Below are 17,872 nucleotides of genomic sequence, written 5' to 3'. Positions count from 1 at the left end.
AGCCATCAGAGCTGGATTCACGTTTTTTTGAACAATACAGTGCGCACATTATTGTACACGTTTTACCAGGTAATGTCAGTATTATAAAAAGGAAGGAAAAAATATAATATACAGAACGCCTGGTTGTTATAAGTATTACACGGGCATTGAAATTCCATTTTAAAAGTAATCTGAAATACAAGAAATAGAAAAGCAATTGCAAATGCACTGCTAGGGGAGAGCAGATTCTTCAGTAATGTGGATTCAATCGCTGGATGTTCTGGATGTACCATGTTGACAGATCTCTCAGACACATTTGGAGTAGTAGCCTACAGGTTCATACAGTAGTTAAAAGGTAGGCTACTCCTCCCCTTAATGTCTATCATTACAGCAGATAGGCTGCACGAGTTTTCATGGTGTGTGTTTCAAAACACATTAGCACCAATCAATATTGTTCTACAGTACCTTAAGCCAGGAGAGCCTTGATTTCTTATATGCTACATTTCACACATTATAGTATTTTGAAGCATACAAACCTATCAAATATAAAACCAAGTAGATTGTTTAAACACACGAACCACCCAAAACCCAGACAATTGGTTCTATATATATATATATATATATGTGGGGTTCATTTGGTTGCATTTTATTTGCAGTTTAATATACTTGATTAACTTTACCTAGCCTGTATGAGAATATTAACAAGAACATTAATCCCTCTTTAACTCTTTCACCTTTTAACTTCTTGCAGATGAGCAGATTTTCTCATAGACATATGGGAACTTCCACCCCCTCTCATTTGTGTTACAAATGTATTGATGCCATCTGAGATGCAAGCCTTATCATAGGAAAACCACAGTTATGTTGTGATGTATTGTTTGTGGTTATGCACAAATTTTGGTAAGTGGCGTGCATCATCACGTTATACAAACATTCAGCATTAAATATCCGACTGTTCAATTTTAGATTATTTAAGGTTATGCAAATAGAAGAGATTCAGTGCACAAAATTATAAGCTTAAACCTCATTACTATGTGCAATATTATGTGTATCACATTTTATAGTTAAAATGACAACTATTGCTCATTGTCTGTTACATTTCAAAATATTAACCCATGATTATGGTCATGATTATCCATTCCTGTTCCCCATTTCTGTCAAATTTCCGCTTATGTTATGGCTTAGAAAATGATTTTCATGAGAAACTTCTTAAAACGTCTTAAACTTATCATTTACCCATCAACTTTTAAGACAATGGTTTTAAAACGGATTTAAAAGGTCCCAACGCTGCTTTACTTATTTTAATGCTTCTGAACACCTGAGTTTGTTTGTTATTGTATTTTTACACTACATTTTTGTTTATTTATTACAGGAACAATTCCTCGTAATATTTGAAGTCGGATGCTAAAGTCTTACTGCGATACAGCAGTAGAAAAGCACATCAGATATTTCAGTCAGGCTAAACATGACTTCCCCCAATTGCCTACAACTGACATCAATTCTCATGCACAAGCTGAAGCCATAAACACCAAGAAGAGTGCCAACCATGAGCTACAGCAAAGGGCTTGAGCTGCAGTCCCATGTGGTTAGAAACAGTCTTAACCCACATCCTTGTTTGACACAAAGACAACGGTTGAGATGATGAGTTTAGATGAACTACATGTTTGTGCATTTAAAAGTAAGAGTAAAAAAAAAAAAAAAAAAAGTTCTCACGGTTATCTAAATACTGTATATCAATACCTACACCAGCATGTTAAAATCCTTAAATTGAAGTGCATAATTAATGTATTGTACATCTTGAATGATGCTGCTATTTTTAAACTGAACAGCTTTATTAGATGTAGTCTTGAGAGTCAGGACAAAACACGTTTTAAAAAACTTTTTTTTTTAAAAACACACTATATAAATTAGAGTTATATGTTTCTGCAGAGAAAGGTCTTAGCTATTTAACCATGTAAAGGAACAGGTTCTAAATAAAAACACATTTTTAACAAATTTACATGTTTCCCTTCCGAACTGGATTTGTGTCAACTCCGTCAGACACACTAAAAAGTAAACAATTTTAATTCTTCCAATCCAACAAGAATCTAAAGTTCGGAAGTATATTGTAATAGTGTTTAGTTACTCTGATATGTAAACAAAATACAATATATAAACTTAAGTTGTGATTTCACACTATTCTGAAAACTCAGATTTCTAAATATTTGCATTTTCAAACTTTGATTTTAATTTCAATATTGTAAAAACAAATTCCTTAAATAAATAAAACATAAGAGGAATTAGATCAGATGGTCCTTTATTACAAAAACAACATCAACTGAAGGAAGAATGTTTTTTCCCCAAAAAAATGAACAAAAACATACATCCAAACGTCGAAGATCTGACGGTGTTGACTAAAAACTGACGGTGTTGACAAAAAATGTGTGCATTGCTGATTATTGAACAGATGTGCTCTTTAAACACTAATACTAAAACTACTCCTTGTTATTAGATTATTGAACTTACTGTAAAGCAAACTATAATAAACATATTGCACATACACCATTTCCAACTATAAAAACAATAAAAACAATAAGGGAAACCAGGGGCCGTGATAATTTTTTTTGGCCATATCGCCCAGCCCTACACTGGCTTCTCATTTCTCTATCTCTGTCTCTACATATATAAATATATATATTAAAGTTCTGGCAAAGTTACACGTTACACAATAATAAGCAGACCACTGCCTGCCCATTCTCTACAAGTCAGATGCATATGGTTATATAATGTAATGCATGCTGTGTATGTGCATTTATGTGTAAATAAAACCCTGAAATAACAGTTTAACCCTTCACTATATTCACAAATAATATTATATTCGCACATTAAGAGGTTATTGGTGGATTTGTCAACTCCGTCATCTTACAGGTCAACTCTGTCAGACAGAACCTGACGGAGTTGACGTCTGACGGAGTTGACGTAAGGGCATGTATTTTCCGCCAAAACATGTATTGTACACTGCAGCTAGGTAGTTTTTCCTCAGTTGCTAGCTGTCCCAATAACCTCACTAAAATGCTTAAATTCAATCCACTATGGTTTAAAAAAAAGTATCTTAACAGAAAGATGGTATTGACATGGTGCAGCTGTGACCATAGGAATATTGACATTGTTTGTCTAAAATATTTAAAAATGTAAAACGTACTAGAGCATGTGTGGTAGTGCTGCATTCACCACAGGCAGGGGGATGAAAAGGGGTCCTCGGGATATAGCTGACCATTCTATTTCCTGATTTAAAGAGCTTTATGAAAAAATCTGACGGAGTTGACAGAAACTGAGGACACAACTTTAATAGGCAGATTTTTATGGAAAATATTGTTTGATGTTGACTTCATGCATTGTTTTTTATATTTATACCCCTTATTTTTTATTTGATATATATGTTTTCACAATTGTAGAGCTTTTTTAAAGTTTTTTGGGATGGTTAATATTGTGACCTCTTGCTGAGGACAAGTGCAATAACATGGACCTTCTAACCACAGACCATACATTTAAACTAATTTCCCCCAAAAAGATAAAAAAGTTTATTCCAAAAATCAGATAGGTATATACAATTCCTTTAGATTTAACTTTGTAAGTATGTCAATCATGATGAATTTCTTAATTTTTGCTATAAAATAGACTTTTCTATGTGGGACATGTTTTGTCCCGACTCTCAAGAATCAGTGGCCTATAATTTTATGATTATTAAAGTGATATCCAGGTCAATAATTTCACTAATACACATACATGTTTTATTATTTAAAGATACGTAAAATATCAATGAAGCACCATAACCAATTGCCATTTTTCTGTATGTTAATGTTATAGTCTGCTGTTATGTAACCTTGATATCAGGGGCCTGTTTGTTTCAATAAGGAGGTTCAACCAACTCTGGGTTAAAACTTGAACTCTGAGTTGATTTACCCTGAGTTAAGTGCACCACGACTATGAAAAGCAATGATCAATGGAGCTCCGAAATTACGTTTCACCATGGCAGCAGCACCCGACAAAAAGTCGCCCACATACTTCTGAGTCAATACACAAGTATAATTCTTAATCACTGTTATATTATCAGATGAAAACTGACAGAAAGGTAAGTTATTGAACTAATACTAATTTTCATGATATCCCACAGGCAAAAAAGAAGAAGAAAGAAAAAGAACGTGGCCGCAACTAAAAATGAAAATAAATTCATAATCCACTCAGTTAAATCTTTAAGCATAAAATGTGCATGACTGTAGGCTACATGACTTTACAAACATTTTACATATTCAATAAATATAATTCAGTGTCTATTTAAATGTGCAGCTGCGGTTTCCTAATCTGTTACATTTTCTTAATTAGGCTAATGACATTTGAGTTCTCCTCCGCCAACAGCAAGAAGGTATAGGCTGGACCTGCACCACCACTGATAGATGAAGAGGAGATACACAATATTAAAATCCAACAGGAAAAATAATAACTGTTGCTTTTGTATTTGTAGGAAATAAAGAAAACAATTTGTGTGTATTTAACAGCTGTGGTGGAGTTTACGGCATATATATTGGACTATCTTTCCATCTGGCATCCTTCCATTCTATACAGTAATCTGTTTAATTTTCGGAAGGTGCGATAATGGGAATATGTCATCAATGCATCCAATCACACTGGAAATCCTAAAGGAAATTCTAATTATTAGGTTACTTTCAGAGGTCACAGCGAGATGTTATCAAATGAACGTCATTTATCAGATTAGCCTCATTTAAACCGATTTCTCCACCACTGACCTGCAATCCTGTAAAACTTCTCTTTGATGGTTTTTCCCTCATTTCAGGGTTAACATACCCAGAGTATTCACTTAACCTCCTTTCTCAGCAGTGGCTTAGTAGTTCATGTAGGTTGTCTACAAACCGGAAGGTTGGTGGTTCTATCCCCGGTTCCACTTGTCCATGAGCAAGACACCTAACCCCAGCTGCTCCTGACGAGCTTGTTGGCGCCTTGCATGGCTGACACCGCCGTTGGTGTATGAATGAGTGCATGAATGGGTAAATGTGAGGCAATATTTAAAGTGCTGTGGTGGCCATGGGTCTGTTAAAGTGCTATATAAATGCAGTCCATTTTTACCATTTCTGAAACAGGCCCCAGGGGTCTGTTTTTCGTATATTGCTTAAAACATCAGAGATCAAATTAGACATCCAAGATGATATCATCGGCCTAATCATGATTTGCCTAATTAGGTTCTTCGGACACACCTGCCGGTTATGACTAGTATATCATGGAGTGAACTGTGGCGGCTGGAGCCCTTTCGTATATCCTTTCTACTCCGAGCAGTTTATGACACCTTACCAAGCCCAATTTGCACAGGTGGGGGTGGAGGGAGGATCCACTGTGTAGGCTGTGTGGGGGGAAAGGAACAATGGCGCACATCCTGTCAGGGTGCAAGACCGCACTGTCACAAGGGAGATACAGGTGGCGCCATGACAAGGTGTTGGTAGTGCTCGTAGACATTCTGGAGCAAGAAAGGAGGAAACAACCAGCCAAAGCAAGACCATTGCTGAGCACCATCGCCTTTGTGAAGGAGGGCCAAAGACCTGTCGTCCACAGCCAAGCCAACTCCACTTCCCAGAGGCAGTACTGTCCACAATTTTAAGGCCCGATATCATCATGTGGTCTTTAGAGGGAAATAAGATCATCCTGGTGGAGTTGACGCTGCCGTGGGAGGAGGGTTGCGAGGAAGCTGCAGAGAGGAAGAAAACCAAATACCAGCAACTTGTCCAGGATAGCTGGGACAAGGGGTGGGCAACATGGCTGATGACGGTGGAGGTCGGATGTCGAGGATTCCCAGCTCAATCTGTGTGGAATCTATTGACAAAGGTTGGATTGAGAGGCCACTTGAGAAAAGCAGCCGTTCGTAGGCTGGGAGAAGCGTCAGAGAGAGCCTCCTGTTGGCTCTGGCACAAGAGAGAGAAAACAAGCTGGAAGCCTGGAGGAGAGGGGCAGTCACTGCCGACCGGCCAACTGGAGGGTGTAGTGGTTAAGGGTCGAAACATCCTGTGAAGGTTGGGGACAACCTGACGACCTCTCTTCCAGGCCAAGGCTTCATCCATTAGAAATGGGTATGCTAGCATTGCAGATGTATTATATAACTAACAGCTGGATTGAGTTATCTGAGATAATTACGCATTCATGCGCTGGTTTAAAAGGGGATATGTATCTATAGTAGAAACATTAATCAGCAACGCTGCTATTGGCTGCTCACCATGCCAAAGAGTGCGCACAGTTTTTCTCCGCAGCAGAGCAAGAGCTAGTTGAAGTTTATGCGGAATTTGAATGTTTAATGAAACCGCCAGTGAACACATCAAAGTCTGTAAAAGCCATGGAGATAGGGCTGGCAAAAAGTGAGAGGAGGTTCAGCGAAAAACCGGAGGAAGTAGCTGCCACTGGCAGCTGACAGTGGCTGCGTTCCAGTCCAAAATTGTCAAGCCCTTCACTCGCTAACTTCCCTCCGTCTCGTTCACTCGGATGTACGTCATTGCTTACGAGTGCTCACTACTGCCGGAAACTGCAATGGGCTGAACTGGAACGTCCTAAGCCCTTGATCACTTGGAATCAACTATGGAGTTAATTTATGATTAGAATTTTTTTCCCTTTAAGAATTTGTTTAATGCAGTATCCAAATGTATAGGTGTGTTTGGGTTATTTTAAATAAAAAAATATATAATTAATATATCATAGAGTTGTTTGTGGTGGTGGTGAATAGACGAGATCTGCGGTGACGTCACAATCGTGTTACATTCTGGTATATGGAGCTGCCTGAAGTGTACATATGAAGTAGACTCGCTCCCTCTGTCAAAATCGAGGGAACGAGGGTCTGTCCATATAAACTTCCCTCGTCCACCACAAAATGGTGGCAGGGATTCCTCGAGGAGAAGTGCTTAGAGAAGTTCACAATTGCGTGTCGAAAAGTGAACTGTAACGCAGCACAGGTATCGCCGGCGCCACCATTGACTGCTGTTGCTTGACTTAGGGTTAGATGTGTTAAAAATAACGTTAAATGTTACGCTACGTTGGACGATACTGATTGGCTGACACAAAATGGCATACTTACTTTGTTCATTGTAATTTCAGAACATTGGAACAAGTAAAAGTGAAAATGGTAATCTTTACTAGGCTACTTATACTGTTCTTAGTCTCTCAGTGCATGTCTATTTATAACAGCAACCAAGAAAAAGGCTATACAAAATTAAATAAAAAAACAGGTGGTGGTCATGCACCCCCATGTTACACCCCGGCAGAAGGGCTACTAATATCAGAGTATTGGTACATTTGAATGACTCACTCAAAGTCAAATAAATATCCAATATATATATATATATATATATATATATATATATATATATATATATATATATATATATATATATATATATATATATATATATATATATATATATATATATATATATATATATATATATATATATATATATATATATATATATATATCAATTATTCTTTCTTGCATTATTATTTTTATACTATCTTTATACCTTCCAGGGCACTGAAACGTTCGTTCCCTAAAAAGTCCAACAATGCAGCGTGAAAACCAGGGAGCATCAGTGCTACACACTAAAGTTCTGAAGTGAAAAACATAAATCACGTGAGCCAACTCACTACACATAACACGACACGCAATATATGTTTTAAAAAATACAAACCATTATTGTATTATATTTCAGCATAAACAATCTACATCGCTAGACAGGTAATGAACATAATATAGCTAACATTTATAATTGATTTACGGCTGAAATGTTGCAAGTATAACAAGCAACGTATTTATCATAATGTACTTTCAATAGCATTACACGTAATGTCAGAAAGATATCAGGTCTGCTGTTGTTCATAAATACCAGTAGTGATGTTGTACAACGAGGACGTTGTCATGTTGAGATCGGGAGCTAATTGAGAAGCACCCATTAAGAGTATCATTGTTTTGATAATAATGAATATGAGGAAACTATATGGTTTCATTTTGTTTGTGAGTACATGCTTTGACTTTAAGAGCAGCAGGAAACGTTGGGTTGGTTTGAATCTGTATCAATTTACTCTTCACTAAACTCTGATCCCTGTATAATACCATGAAGATTCCTCTTTAGGGAATAAAGTAAAACAATGGTAATATGTAGATGTAGTTTACACATGGGAACCTCTGAAACCACAGAGAGTACAATTACTCAAATGTACATCAACTGTAAGCCAAAATAAGGGCAACATCACATAAAAACTGATTCTCATGAGCACAGAGTAGGTGTATTTGACTGTGTCGTGTCTTTTAACTGACACCTGGCAAATGCAGGGGGTTGTATTAGAAACCTGCTGGTTCTGTGCACACATACAGGACATGACTGATACCAGTTGTTAATATACAGTTTTTTAGTGAGCAATCAGTTTGGTGAATTTAAATCTCAGTGTCTGTGACCATCATGTCACCTTGCAGTGTTTAACAGGTTTTGATGACTGATGATCTGAATATAAGTGATTATTAAAAAACAAACAAACAAACAGCTGAACATCAGTTAACAAATAAAATATACATGAGTTATTTTGGAATACCGGTAAATGTAAAAAATCTTTAAAACAGTAACTTGAGTTGTATAGGCTACTTGGTTTTAAGATATAACATTAATAACATTGTTAATGTAACAGTAAAAAATAGAATTGTATTTTTTTTGACAGCGTAATGTTTATTTAAACTGGGAAATGTGTCAACATGAATTTACATTGGATTACAAAAATAGTGAATAATTTGCCGCCTCGTTTCAAAACCACTGCATGCCACTAGTACAATTTTATTTTTAAATGTTGTTTTGTCAGCTAAACAATTGACATGTTTTTAAACTACAAAACAATTAATTGAACACACTACTTAAATCCCTCACAGCCTACTTTTCATTATGGTACAAATATGGCGCTAGCCTGATTAAGGTTAACCGTTTCAGAGCCCTAGAAACTAGATGAGAAGGAAGACGCAATAGTAATAAAGGAAGTTGAATGGCGAGTGTACAATCAATCAATCTAAGCTCACACAATTAATATTAAGATAAAAAAAATAAAAAAAGAGTATGGTATAAAGATAATATTTTTTTCCCCTAATAATTTTGATGTGCTAGTCCTCAAATTAAGGCTCGATCTGACCATTAGTTAAAGGTCTTTTGTCTAGAAATCTATTCTCACAAGCACCAGCTATTTTTCTTATGGTGGCAAATGCCAGGCAACAAGAAAAATGTGCTACTGCTCGCCTGTCAAAATACATGCTATACATCAGCTCACCATACACATTATGACCAATGTGGCAGCACCACATTTACATTTGTGAGCCCTTTTTCGCAATTAAAGAGAAAGTGTTTATGATCCCACACAAGAATTCAACACGTCAGCCTGGCTGAAGACCATTTAATATCCTGAGCTGCAGTTTGCACTACCCATTTTCACTAGCAGAGTGTGCTGTTGCTCCAGAAAATGCTGAACTGCCATGAAAGAAGTGGTTGGAGAATAGAGGGGCTTTGCCTACTACATTATTGTTATTCAGACCATCTTAATTACTAAAAAATACAAACAATTATATAATTACTGAGACCTGCATTTTTAATAAGTTCTGTTGGATTCATAGATTTTTAGATTTGTTAACACAATCTAATCTAAAAAGTGAATTTTACTTTAGCCTTGTCAGTTTTATCTAGCTAAATAAAGCCTGATAAAGGCTTTTATGAGGTTAAGATTTGTAGTGTCATGTTTTATGCACTGCTGTTTGCATAACAGCAAAAAGAAATACAAGGTTCTGTTTAAAGCACATGGCTGTGTCTTATGGTCACCTCCACATTGGAAAATACTTTGTCTGGACCTGCAAAAATGTTCAGAATGTGAAATGATACTTCAAATGTTCACCTTGGTATTACATTGAGATTTCTTAATGCCCACAAGGTACCTTACCAGTCTACTGGTAAGGTGATAAATAAGGCAAAAAATTAAGCAAAACAAATAATATGATTGACTTTAAAGCTACACATGTGTAATTTTTTAAGTTGATTCTTAGCAAAAAAACACTTTGTTCTTTCAAAATTATATGTGCTCATTAATGTATAATTACTTCTACCAACTAATCAAGTATTCTCGTAAGCGTAAATCTGCCATTTATAATACATACGGGTGAGCTACTCGAATGGCGAAAGCCATGTTGCGCCTCCATCTTGAAAATACATTAGCCAAAGAGGGACATACATGGAGATTCAAGCTTCGCCTTTTTTTTTACACTCAGTGGCACCGTGACGAATGCGAGGGGGAGATTACTCGCGACTGCCGGCAGATTTGAAATAATTCTTAGGAGTTAAAACGCCCTCGGAATGGGAGGGGCTATAAAGTAATATTCAGTTGGTAGTCATATACTATTTCACCGCTAGATGGGAGTAATTCCTACACAGTGTAGCTTTAAGGAGATCAAGCAATGATACATATAAATACTTACCGTAGAAACTTCTGTGCCGTTTATGTTCCATGAAAATGTGACCGTCATGTGACGTCTCCAGATTGGATTTCTCTGCAGACGTATGGACCCCACTATTTTGTCCCCTTCCTCGACTGTCACTGGGGCATCCAACATGAAAAGAGTCTGTTTCCAGTGAGTGATCCTGGGGAAAAGGCAGGTTCTGTTTTACTTTTAGTTTCAGATTAATGTTTTACTCACAGATTATCCTGTGACCTGTAAATTTAAAATTAAAATCTGCATTCAGATCTGAAATTGCAAACTGAATATCAAGTGTGCTATAATGTATTTGATCCTTTTTCTGTTTATGCATCATACTCTGAATATGGTCCGGTGTTCAACTCCAGTGATGGTCCATCCTCTTCTAAACTCTGGAAATGTGCACTGAACCAGACAGTGAAACCATGGAACATGCCTGACTTCTCAACACTGAAACTAAACTCTCCTTTGAGTCTCTGGACAGAAGAGGGGAAAAGCAGTGTACTGTAGTTAACATGTGTTTCCTTTTAAATAATGGTCATTTAATTTAATTTAATCCACATTCTAACATTTACCTCTAAGTCTGAGACCTGTATTGTGACCATATCAAGAGTGATAACATCAGCTGGGGTGGACAAACAGTCCTCAGTTAGGAGATGATGGCTGAATTTAGGCTTGGAGAGGAACTCTTTCTGTGCAAGTGACCTACAATACACACAATATATACAGTATATACATGGTCAGAGTTATCAGAGTACCTAAATGTGTGATAGAACTGATTAGCTGAACAATTGGGTCATCTTGTTTCAAAAAAATTTGCAAAACAGTTTTAATTACTATATTTATCTATTAATTATTTCATAATTACATAAACTATTAAATTACAGAATTTTATTAAATAAATAATTTAATTTATTTATTTTCTCAATTAAATTAATTCTTTTTACAAGTAAAATGTGCAGTAGTTAAAGGTGCAATGTGTAATATTTCTGAGGATCTATTGACAGATATGCAATACAAGATCCATAACTATGTTTTCAGTGATGTATAAAGACCTTACTTAATGAACCGTTATGTTTTTATTACCTTAGAATGAGTCATTTATATCTACATAAGCGCGGGCACCACCTTCTATGAAGATCGACATATTGTGACGTAATGTTTCTACCGTAGCCAACAGCGCACAAACAGCGCTACAGTGCGCGTTTCGTCCCTAACTTGAATGAGAAGCAGCAGAAAAAGTTGCAGATATTGTTTAGGACAAGAGCCGACGGAGGGTAAATCTCTTTAGAAGAAGAGGAAGTATGATGAAGCCAGAAATCACTGTGTGCTGTGGTTTGTCATAAAGTGCAAACAGGTCGGAATAGGCTAATAACGTTGAAATAACTTTTCAGCTAACTTTGAAAATACAAACCTCGGTAACAGCTCTCCGGTTCCTTTGGAGGGCTTCCACTCTTTCTTCGTCCTCTAATGAGCCATCACTCTAATACATTACATCACAGTCATATTTTACTCCGTACATGTTCAGTAGCCTAACGCTTGCGTTACAACACACTTTTAGTTTTAATTGTTCAAAAAAAAAAAATGCAAGTAGGCTAAGATTAGCCTAAATGGCTGCATCTGATATATTTGTATAGCGATTTATTTTTTACTGGAGTGCCGTGAGACATGATTTCGGCCTCTGTGGCATGAAGAAGACCGCATATTCGCGAGATGGACATATTCGCATTAGGCTACTCTATTTGTTCTGTGTTTTCTTTCTAGGCGATGTTTAGGTGATATTTTTCATGTTTTTCATCATGTTTTCATCACGTAATCATGTTTTTGATGCAGTGGTGACGGGTGGTGGCGGCCCTGCCGATAAAGCACCTAAAAGCTGTCACAAAGCACCGGCAAAAGCAATGATTATAAATATGTCAAATATAGCAAGGAGATGTTTTAATTATTCATTAATAAACATGAAGTTGACTTTGCTGACTCGCCATCTTCGCAGTAGTGAATGCGCCAGAGAGAATGCACATTTCATACGGATTACATAAGCAGAGAGCAGTCTGTTTTCTTTCATTTTGAATTGTTCCGTTTAAAAGTAGACATTTCAATATAGATATTTTTTTCAGGTCTGTGAAGTAGGCTACCTTATACGCTGAGTTTCGGTTAATTTATGAGACGTGCTCCAGTTCACGCGCCTCCGTGTCGTGATTATCTATTGTCTGCTATATTTAATTCTTATTTATTAAATCCAGGCAATTTGTTGATGAAAAATTTATTAAAATTAAGATACAATTAATACAAAAGAAATTCACTTTAAAGAAAGGCTTTGTGCCTTCTTTGAAGTCTCTCTGGACGTTTTAAGTATTTTAGTGCCTCTTCAGGGCGGTCGCGTCCGTAATGGAGAACTGTCATGTCTTGTCAAAAACATATTTTTTTCCTCATTATTGCGAACACGAAAAATTTAAATAAAATGATTTTATGTTCTGTGGAGAGCCTCTTCATCCGGTGGGTAGTATTACTTTTGATTTGCACAGTGTAATTCACAGAACTACTAAAAAAAATATTTTGCCTGCTAAAAGTTAAAGGTTTTTTTTGTCACGCATGAATGCGTGTCTATTTCTCTCATATTCCGGTACATACTCAGGTTGTCCCTAACTCTGCAAACGTGGAGAAAAACATCCTGTCTGAACAACGACTTGACATTGTAACGTTAGCTATTTCCCCTTACAGCTGCTTTGATGCTCTTATCCATAGCTCTTATCTTACTAGCATGGAAACAAGCTATGGTAAAGTCAGTGAATAAAAGACTAACACAATGATGAACAAGTAAAGATAACAAACGCAATAACGTGGTTTTACTGAATAATTAAGTAGGCTACATATAATTTAATATAAAATATAATATAAAGAAACCTCATTGCTTGATTTGCTACTCTCTGCTGACTCAGACGACAAAATATTTTATCCTACGTCGGCCACCGTAGCTTCTCATTCGAGTTTGAAAAAGAGAGGGATAGGCCGTAAGTGACTATCTGTTTGCAATTCGCAAATCTCACCACTAGATGCTGCTAAAAATTACACACTGCACCTTTAAAGAACATCTGAATATTTTTTTTCATTGACTATTATGGTCCAAATGGTCTCAAGGTCATTATTAGTGGATATATGAAGTTTAAATTCACAGGTGTCATATCAGAGCAACCACAGGTGTAGTTCATCACATTAAACAAGAGCATTTTTAACTAACATTTGACAACCAGAAAGTGCTACAATAATTAATAATATAATAATTAACAATAATAATGTAAACATTATCATTTTAAAGCCACTTGATTTGATATTTTGCCACCTAATGCAAAATGCAAGCCGCTCAAATACCCACAATCAATCAATATATCAATATGAAAGGCCTCACTGTAGGTAGCTGAAGTCTAGGCCATAGGGTTTTTCCCAGAACTCCATTTTTTGCCTGTAGTCAGAGAAGGCCTGGCAAGGAACGAGGGTCAGACAGGCAGAGGACGGCCACATCATTCCACCCTCCTTCAGCCAGCGATCACGTGCCAGCAACACTGACTCCAACATGTACTCGAACTGAAAGATAGTGATTAAACCGTGAGTTATGGAAGAGTAATATTACAGTTAAAGTGAAAATAATTTCAAAGGTGACATTGTTTATCCACTCAACAGACATAATATTTGTGTTGTGATATTCAGTTTATTTTCGTCTGTGAATATTGAAGTGAATTAAGCAGTAGTTCAAAGCTGCTCTCATACCAGAAGGCAGTTGCCCATCCACTCTGACACTAGAACATCCACTTTCCCAGGAAGAGTGAGATTCTCAGCTCGGTCCTGAAACACGGTCACAACTTCCTCACAGCCATTCTGCCTCACTAGTTCCTCAGTGTGTTCTGCCATTGAGCTGGCCTCCACAGCATATACCTACAGGAACAAATTTCATATTGTAATGATGTAATGATAATAATTTTAATATGAAAGTTATATATATAGAGAGTAATATATATATATATATATATATATATATATATATATTATTAAAGTTTTTTTCTTCCCCTTTTAACCCTAAAGCCTGACATATGATGTTATAAGTAGAAAATTCTACTTTTTTTAATGGATCAGTTTATTGAAACTTTGGACAAAAAAAATTATATATATATATAAATATATATAATATTTTATATATATATATATATATATATAAAAGTTTGGATATGTTTTATGTTTGCATTTGATTAGGCTTTTATGGCTCATATAGTATGATATAGTAAAAACATGGAGGGATATGACACACACACTTGAGAGAAAAATTTGCTATATGCTAATGTTTATATAACCAAGAAGTAATATGAATTTCTGATATATGGGATCTTTATAACAGCATAACAGACTAGAATGAAATGCATATAACTTTCAGTTATCACTCTATAGACCTTATTCAGAGCAGTTGTTCAAACCGTGTTTTCAATGGCGTCCACTGTTAAAAGCTGTATAAAGCTCCTAGATCCCTTATCATTTTGCACAGCTCATGCTGTCTGGAGTTTTATTTCTACTGAAATTTCTTTGAAAGATATTTTTTATGATCAAACCTCTGACATTTTTATTGTGGGTGGGGGGTGGCAATGCAAGACAATGATGATTGAAGATTTATAAATAAGCATTCCTCAAAGGCTTGTCTTGTCATATTGATACATACATTGTAAAAAAAAAAAAAGTTAAATGATGTATGGACAATCAAGTAAACAAGCAAAGAAAGTAGCTTCAGTTCAGTAAATGTTCATCTTGAAATATTATTAACATTAGAAAAGTAATTCTTACATTTACTTTCTCAAAATTTCAAAATTCCAAAGTAAAAACATGTTTACCACAACTTGAAGGTGGACTTTTTTTTATACTTCATAAAAAAGTGTCAGGGTTCTGCCCTGGCAGCCTTGTCTGTGTTGTCTTTGTTTTATGTTTCTATGTTTGCTCGAAATTACTCCTAACCATCCCTTTAAGCCATCCTAGGTGTATATGACTTTCTTCTTTCAGCCAAAAACAATCAAAGTTATGTTAAAAAATATCCTGGCTCTTGAAGTGAATGGTACCCATTTTTTAAGCCCAAAAACACACTTCCATCCATCATAAAAGTAATCCATACAGTGGTTAATAAAGGCCTTCTGAAGCAATGCGTTTTTGTAAGAAAAATATACATAATTATAACTTTATAAACTGTAATCACTCGCTTCCGCTAACGTCCGCTAAAACTTAGGTGAGAGTAGTCGCCTCTCACGGTTCCAACAAATAGGGCTAGGCAACAAACTCAACTCCTCCGACATTTCTCTTCGAAAATTCTTGTTTTAGACTTCTAATTTGTGACTGGTGTTTTGTTTTGTTCTCTCCTCTGCGCTTCCGGGTTCGTCAATATGTTGGGTCAGAGTTCACTCTTCGGCTGGAACTCGACTTGTGTAAGCAGGTGATTATAGTTTATAAAAGTATAAATATGGATATTTTTCTTACAAAAACACATCACTTCGCTTCAGAAGGCCTTTGTTAACCACCTGGAGCTGTATAGTTTACTTTTATGATGGATGGAATTGCTTTTTTGGGCAAAAAAAAAATGGTACCATTCACTCCCATTATAAAGCTTGTAAGAGTCAGGATATTTGAATTAATATAACTCTGATTGTGTTTGGCAGAAAGAAGAAAGTCATATACACCTAGGGTGGTTTGAGGGTGAGTAAATTATGGGAAAATTTTCAATTTTGGGTGAACTAAAACTTTAATGACTGTAAAGCATTCTGCAAATATTTCGTTTGTCTCACCGCTGCAGGTTGTGCTAGAAGAGCACAGAAGAGGCTGATAACGCCTGTCCCACAGCCCAAGTCCATGACCACCTTCCCCCTCAATGAGGCGCTATTACTCAGGATCACCTGTCTGTATGTATCTGTGCGGGGTTTATCTGACAGCATCTCCAGGTGAAGCCTCTGAGAGAAATATCCAGATGTTAACACTTAGTTTGCTTATAAAGAATCCTTTGAGTTTAATCCTACCATTGTATTGAGGCAATTTTAATGATTTAACAGGATGCTTGCTAGGCTTTAGATTGACTAGCTTAAGATTTTAGTACTTACTAATGTCCCATAATCGCCAAAGTATTCGTCATCTTGCCAAGCATCTTCTACATCTACTCTTTTGTGCAAATAGCTGGATGGGACATAACCAAAGAGACCCTGCAGTTCAGCCCACCACCACACGTCTGAACTCCTCTCATGGACCAGCAGTTTATCGCCAACTGAGAAACTAAGCTGTCGGTTAAAAGAAAGTAAAAAAATATTTTGTTCCTTTTTTGCGTATTGTCACCACAAGTAATTGTCACATGTAAACATTTTTTGATCGATATTTCTCTATCTAAAGTATGGCTTTATAAAAAAAAAATAAGCAAACCAGATGTGAATGGCATTTGGTCATCTAACTATTCCCAAAAATTAAATACTTCCGCTCAATACTGCTGCCTTCATCTGCTATCGGAATTTCATAGTTAAAAGTTGGACATAAACTCTGGGAACTTGTGGGAAGCTCCCAAGTTATGGACGGGCCACAAACTGTAGGCTAAACATGGCGGAAGGGAAGAACATTAACGTTAGTATTTTTTCCCACAACACCTAAAGTTACATCGCATCGCATTGTCTTGTCGTCAAAGTGGTGCATATCTAATATGAATAAACATTTGAAGCGTATTGTAACGTTATGTTTTAGCGAAAATAGCCTGTATTTGCCCGAAATTCAAGAATCGTCAGCAAGCTAACCTGGTGAATGTTTACGGCTGTCAATGAATGTGACGCTTAATATAATTTTAACTGTATGATACGATTTCCCCCACAAATAAGTAAGAATAAACCCGGTGTCCTCAATAATTCCGGTTCTTTCCGACAGCAGAGCACTTGAATGCGACGAGCTCGTAATCACGACTTCAGAAGTGGAAAGTAGGAAATGTCCAATATAGCACGTGAAGGCAGCAAGAAAGAATCACACTAACTCACTGTGAAATCAGTTTATTTTGAAAGGCGACCATCATGTGCTCAACACCATACCTGCTCATCTCCTTCAGCCACAAAATCCACAAGTCCGACATACTCTTCAGCTTCATGACCCTCGCTAATGTCATTTTCATGCATTTCAGCACGCCAAACCTCTAAATTGCACTCAAATCAAGAAACGCAAACGTGTTGAATCTCTACAACAAAAAGTGAAAGGAACTGTACTACGGCGCCGGCCTCTCCCACCACACAATTTCAAAATAAAAGTCGTGTTGCAATTCGGATGCTTCCAAATAAAAAGTTTGTGGTAGGCTATACCAAGTTGATCATTATCACTATCAGTATCAGT

The 17,872-nt window shown here is 36.4% G+C and overlaps 1 protein-coding gene across 5 annotated transcripts; it reads right to left on the bottom strand.

The window, feature by feature from the left end:
• Nucleotides 1-8,697: 8,697 nt before the first annotated feature.
• On the bottom strand, nt 8,698-17,794 carry prmt2 (protein arginine methyltransferase 2). 5 transcript variants are annotated; one of them, XM_079617514.1, is made up of 9 exons: nt 17,578-17,794; nt 16,618-16,791; nt 16,309-16,470; nt 14,264-14,428; nt 13,905-14,080; nt 11,074-11,203; nt 10,838-10,974; nt 10,502-10,664; nt 8,699-9,880 (listed from the first exon to the last, which is right to left on the bottom strand). In XM_079617514.1, the coding sequence occupies exons 1-9, from the start codon at nt 17,659-17,661 to the stop codon at nt 9,848-9,850; spliced, it is 1,224 nt and encodes a 407-aa protein (XP_079473640.1). In that variant the 5' UTR covers nt 17,662-17,794; the 3' UTR covers nt 8,699-9,847. The 5 variants fall into 5 exon arrangements, with proteins under 5 accessions (XP_079473639.1, XP_079473641.1, XP_079473640.1 ...); XM_079617513.1 differs by having other exon boundaries at nt 8,698-10,664; nt 17,578-17,750; XM_079617516.1 differs by lacking the exon at nt 16,618-16,791 and having other exon boundaries at nt 17,578-17,750.
• Nucleotides 17,795-17,872: the final 78 nt, after the last annotated feature.

Source organism: Phoxinus phoxinus (assembly GCF_949152265.1).
Source record: "Phoxinus phoxinus genome assembly, chromosome: 7".
NCBI lineage: Eukaryota > Metazoa > Chordata > Actinopteri > Cypriniformes > Leuciscidae > Phoxinus > Phoxinus phoxinus.
This window is presented reverse-complemented; position numbering and strand designations above follow the sequence as displayed.

Excerpts from the sequence above, each read along its gene's own strand:
- prmt2 (XM_079617513.1), bottom strand. The coding sequence starts at position 17,661 with ATGCATGAAAATGACATTAGCGAGGGTCATGAAGCTGAAGAGTATGTC. Across the intron at positions 14,429-16,308 it reads TTCTAGCACAACCTGCAGCG|GTATATGCTGTGGAGGCCAG; the intron begins GTGAGACAAACG and ends TTGTTCCTGTAG. Across the intron at positions 14,081-14,263 it reads GGATGGGCAACTGCCTTCTG|TTCGAGTACATGTTGGAGTC; the intron begins GTATGAGAGCAG and ends ACTATCTTTCAG.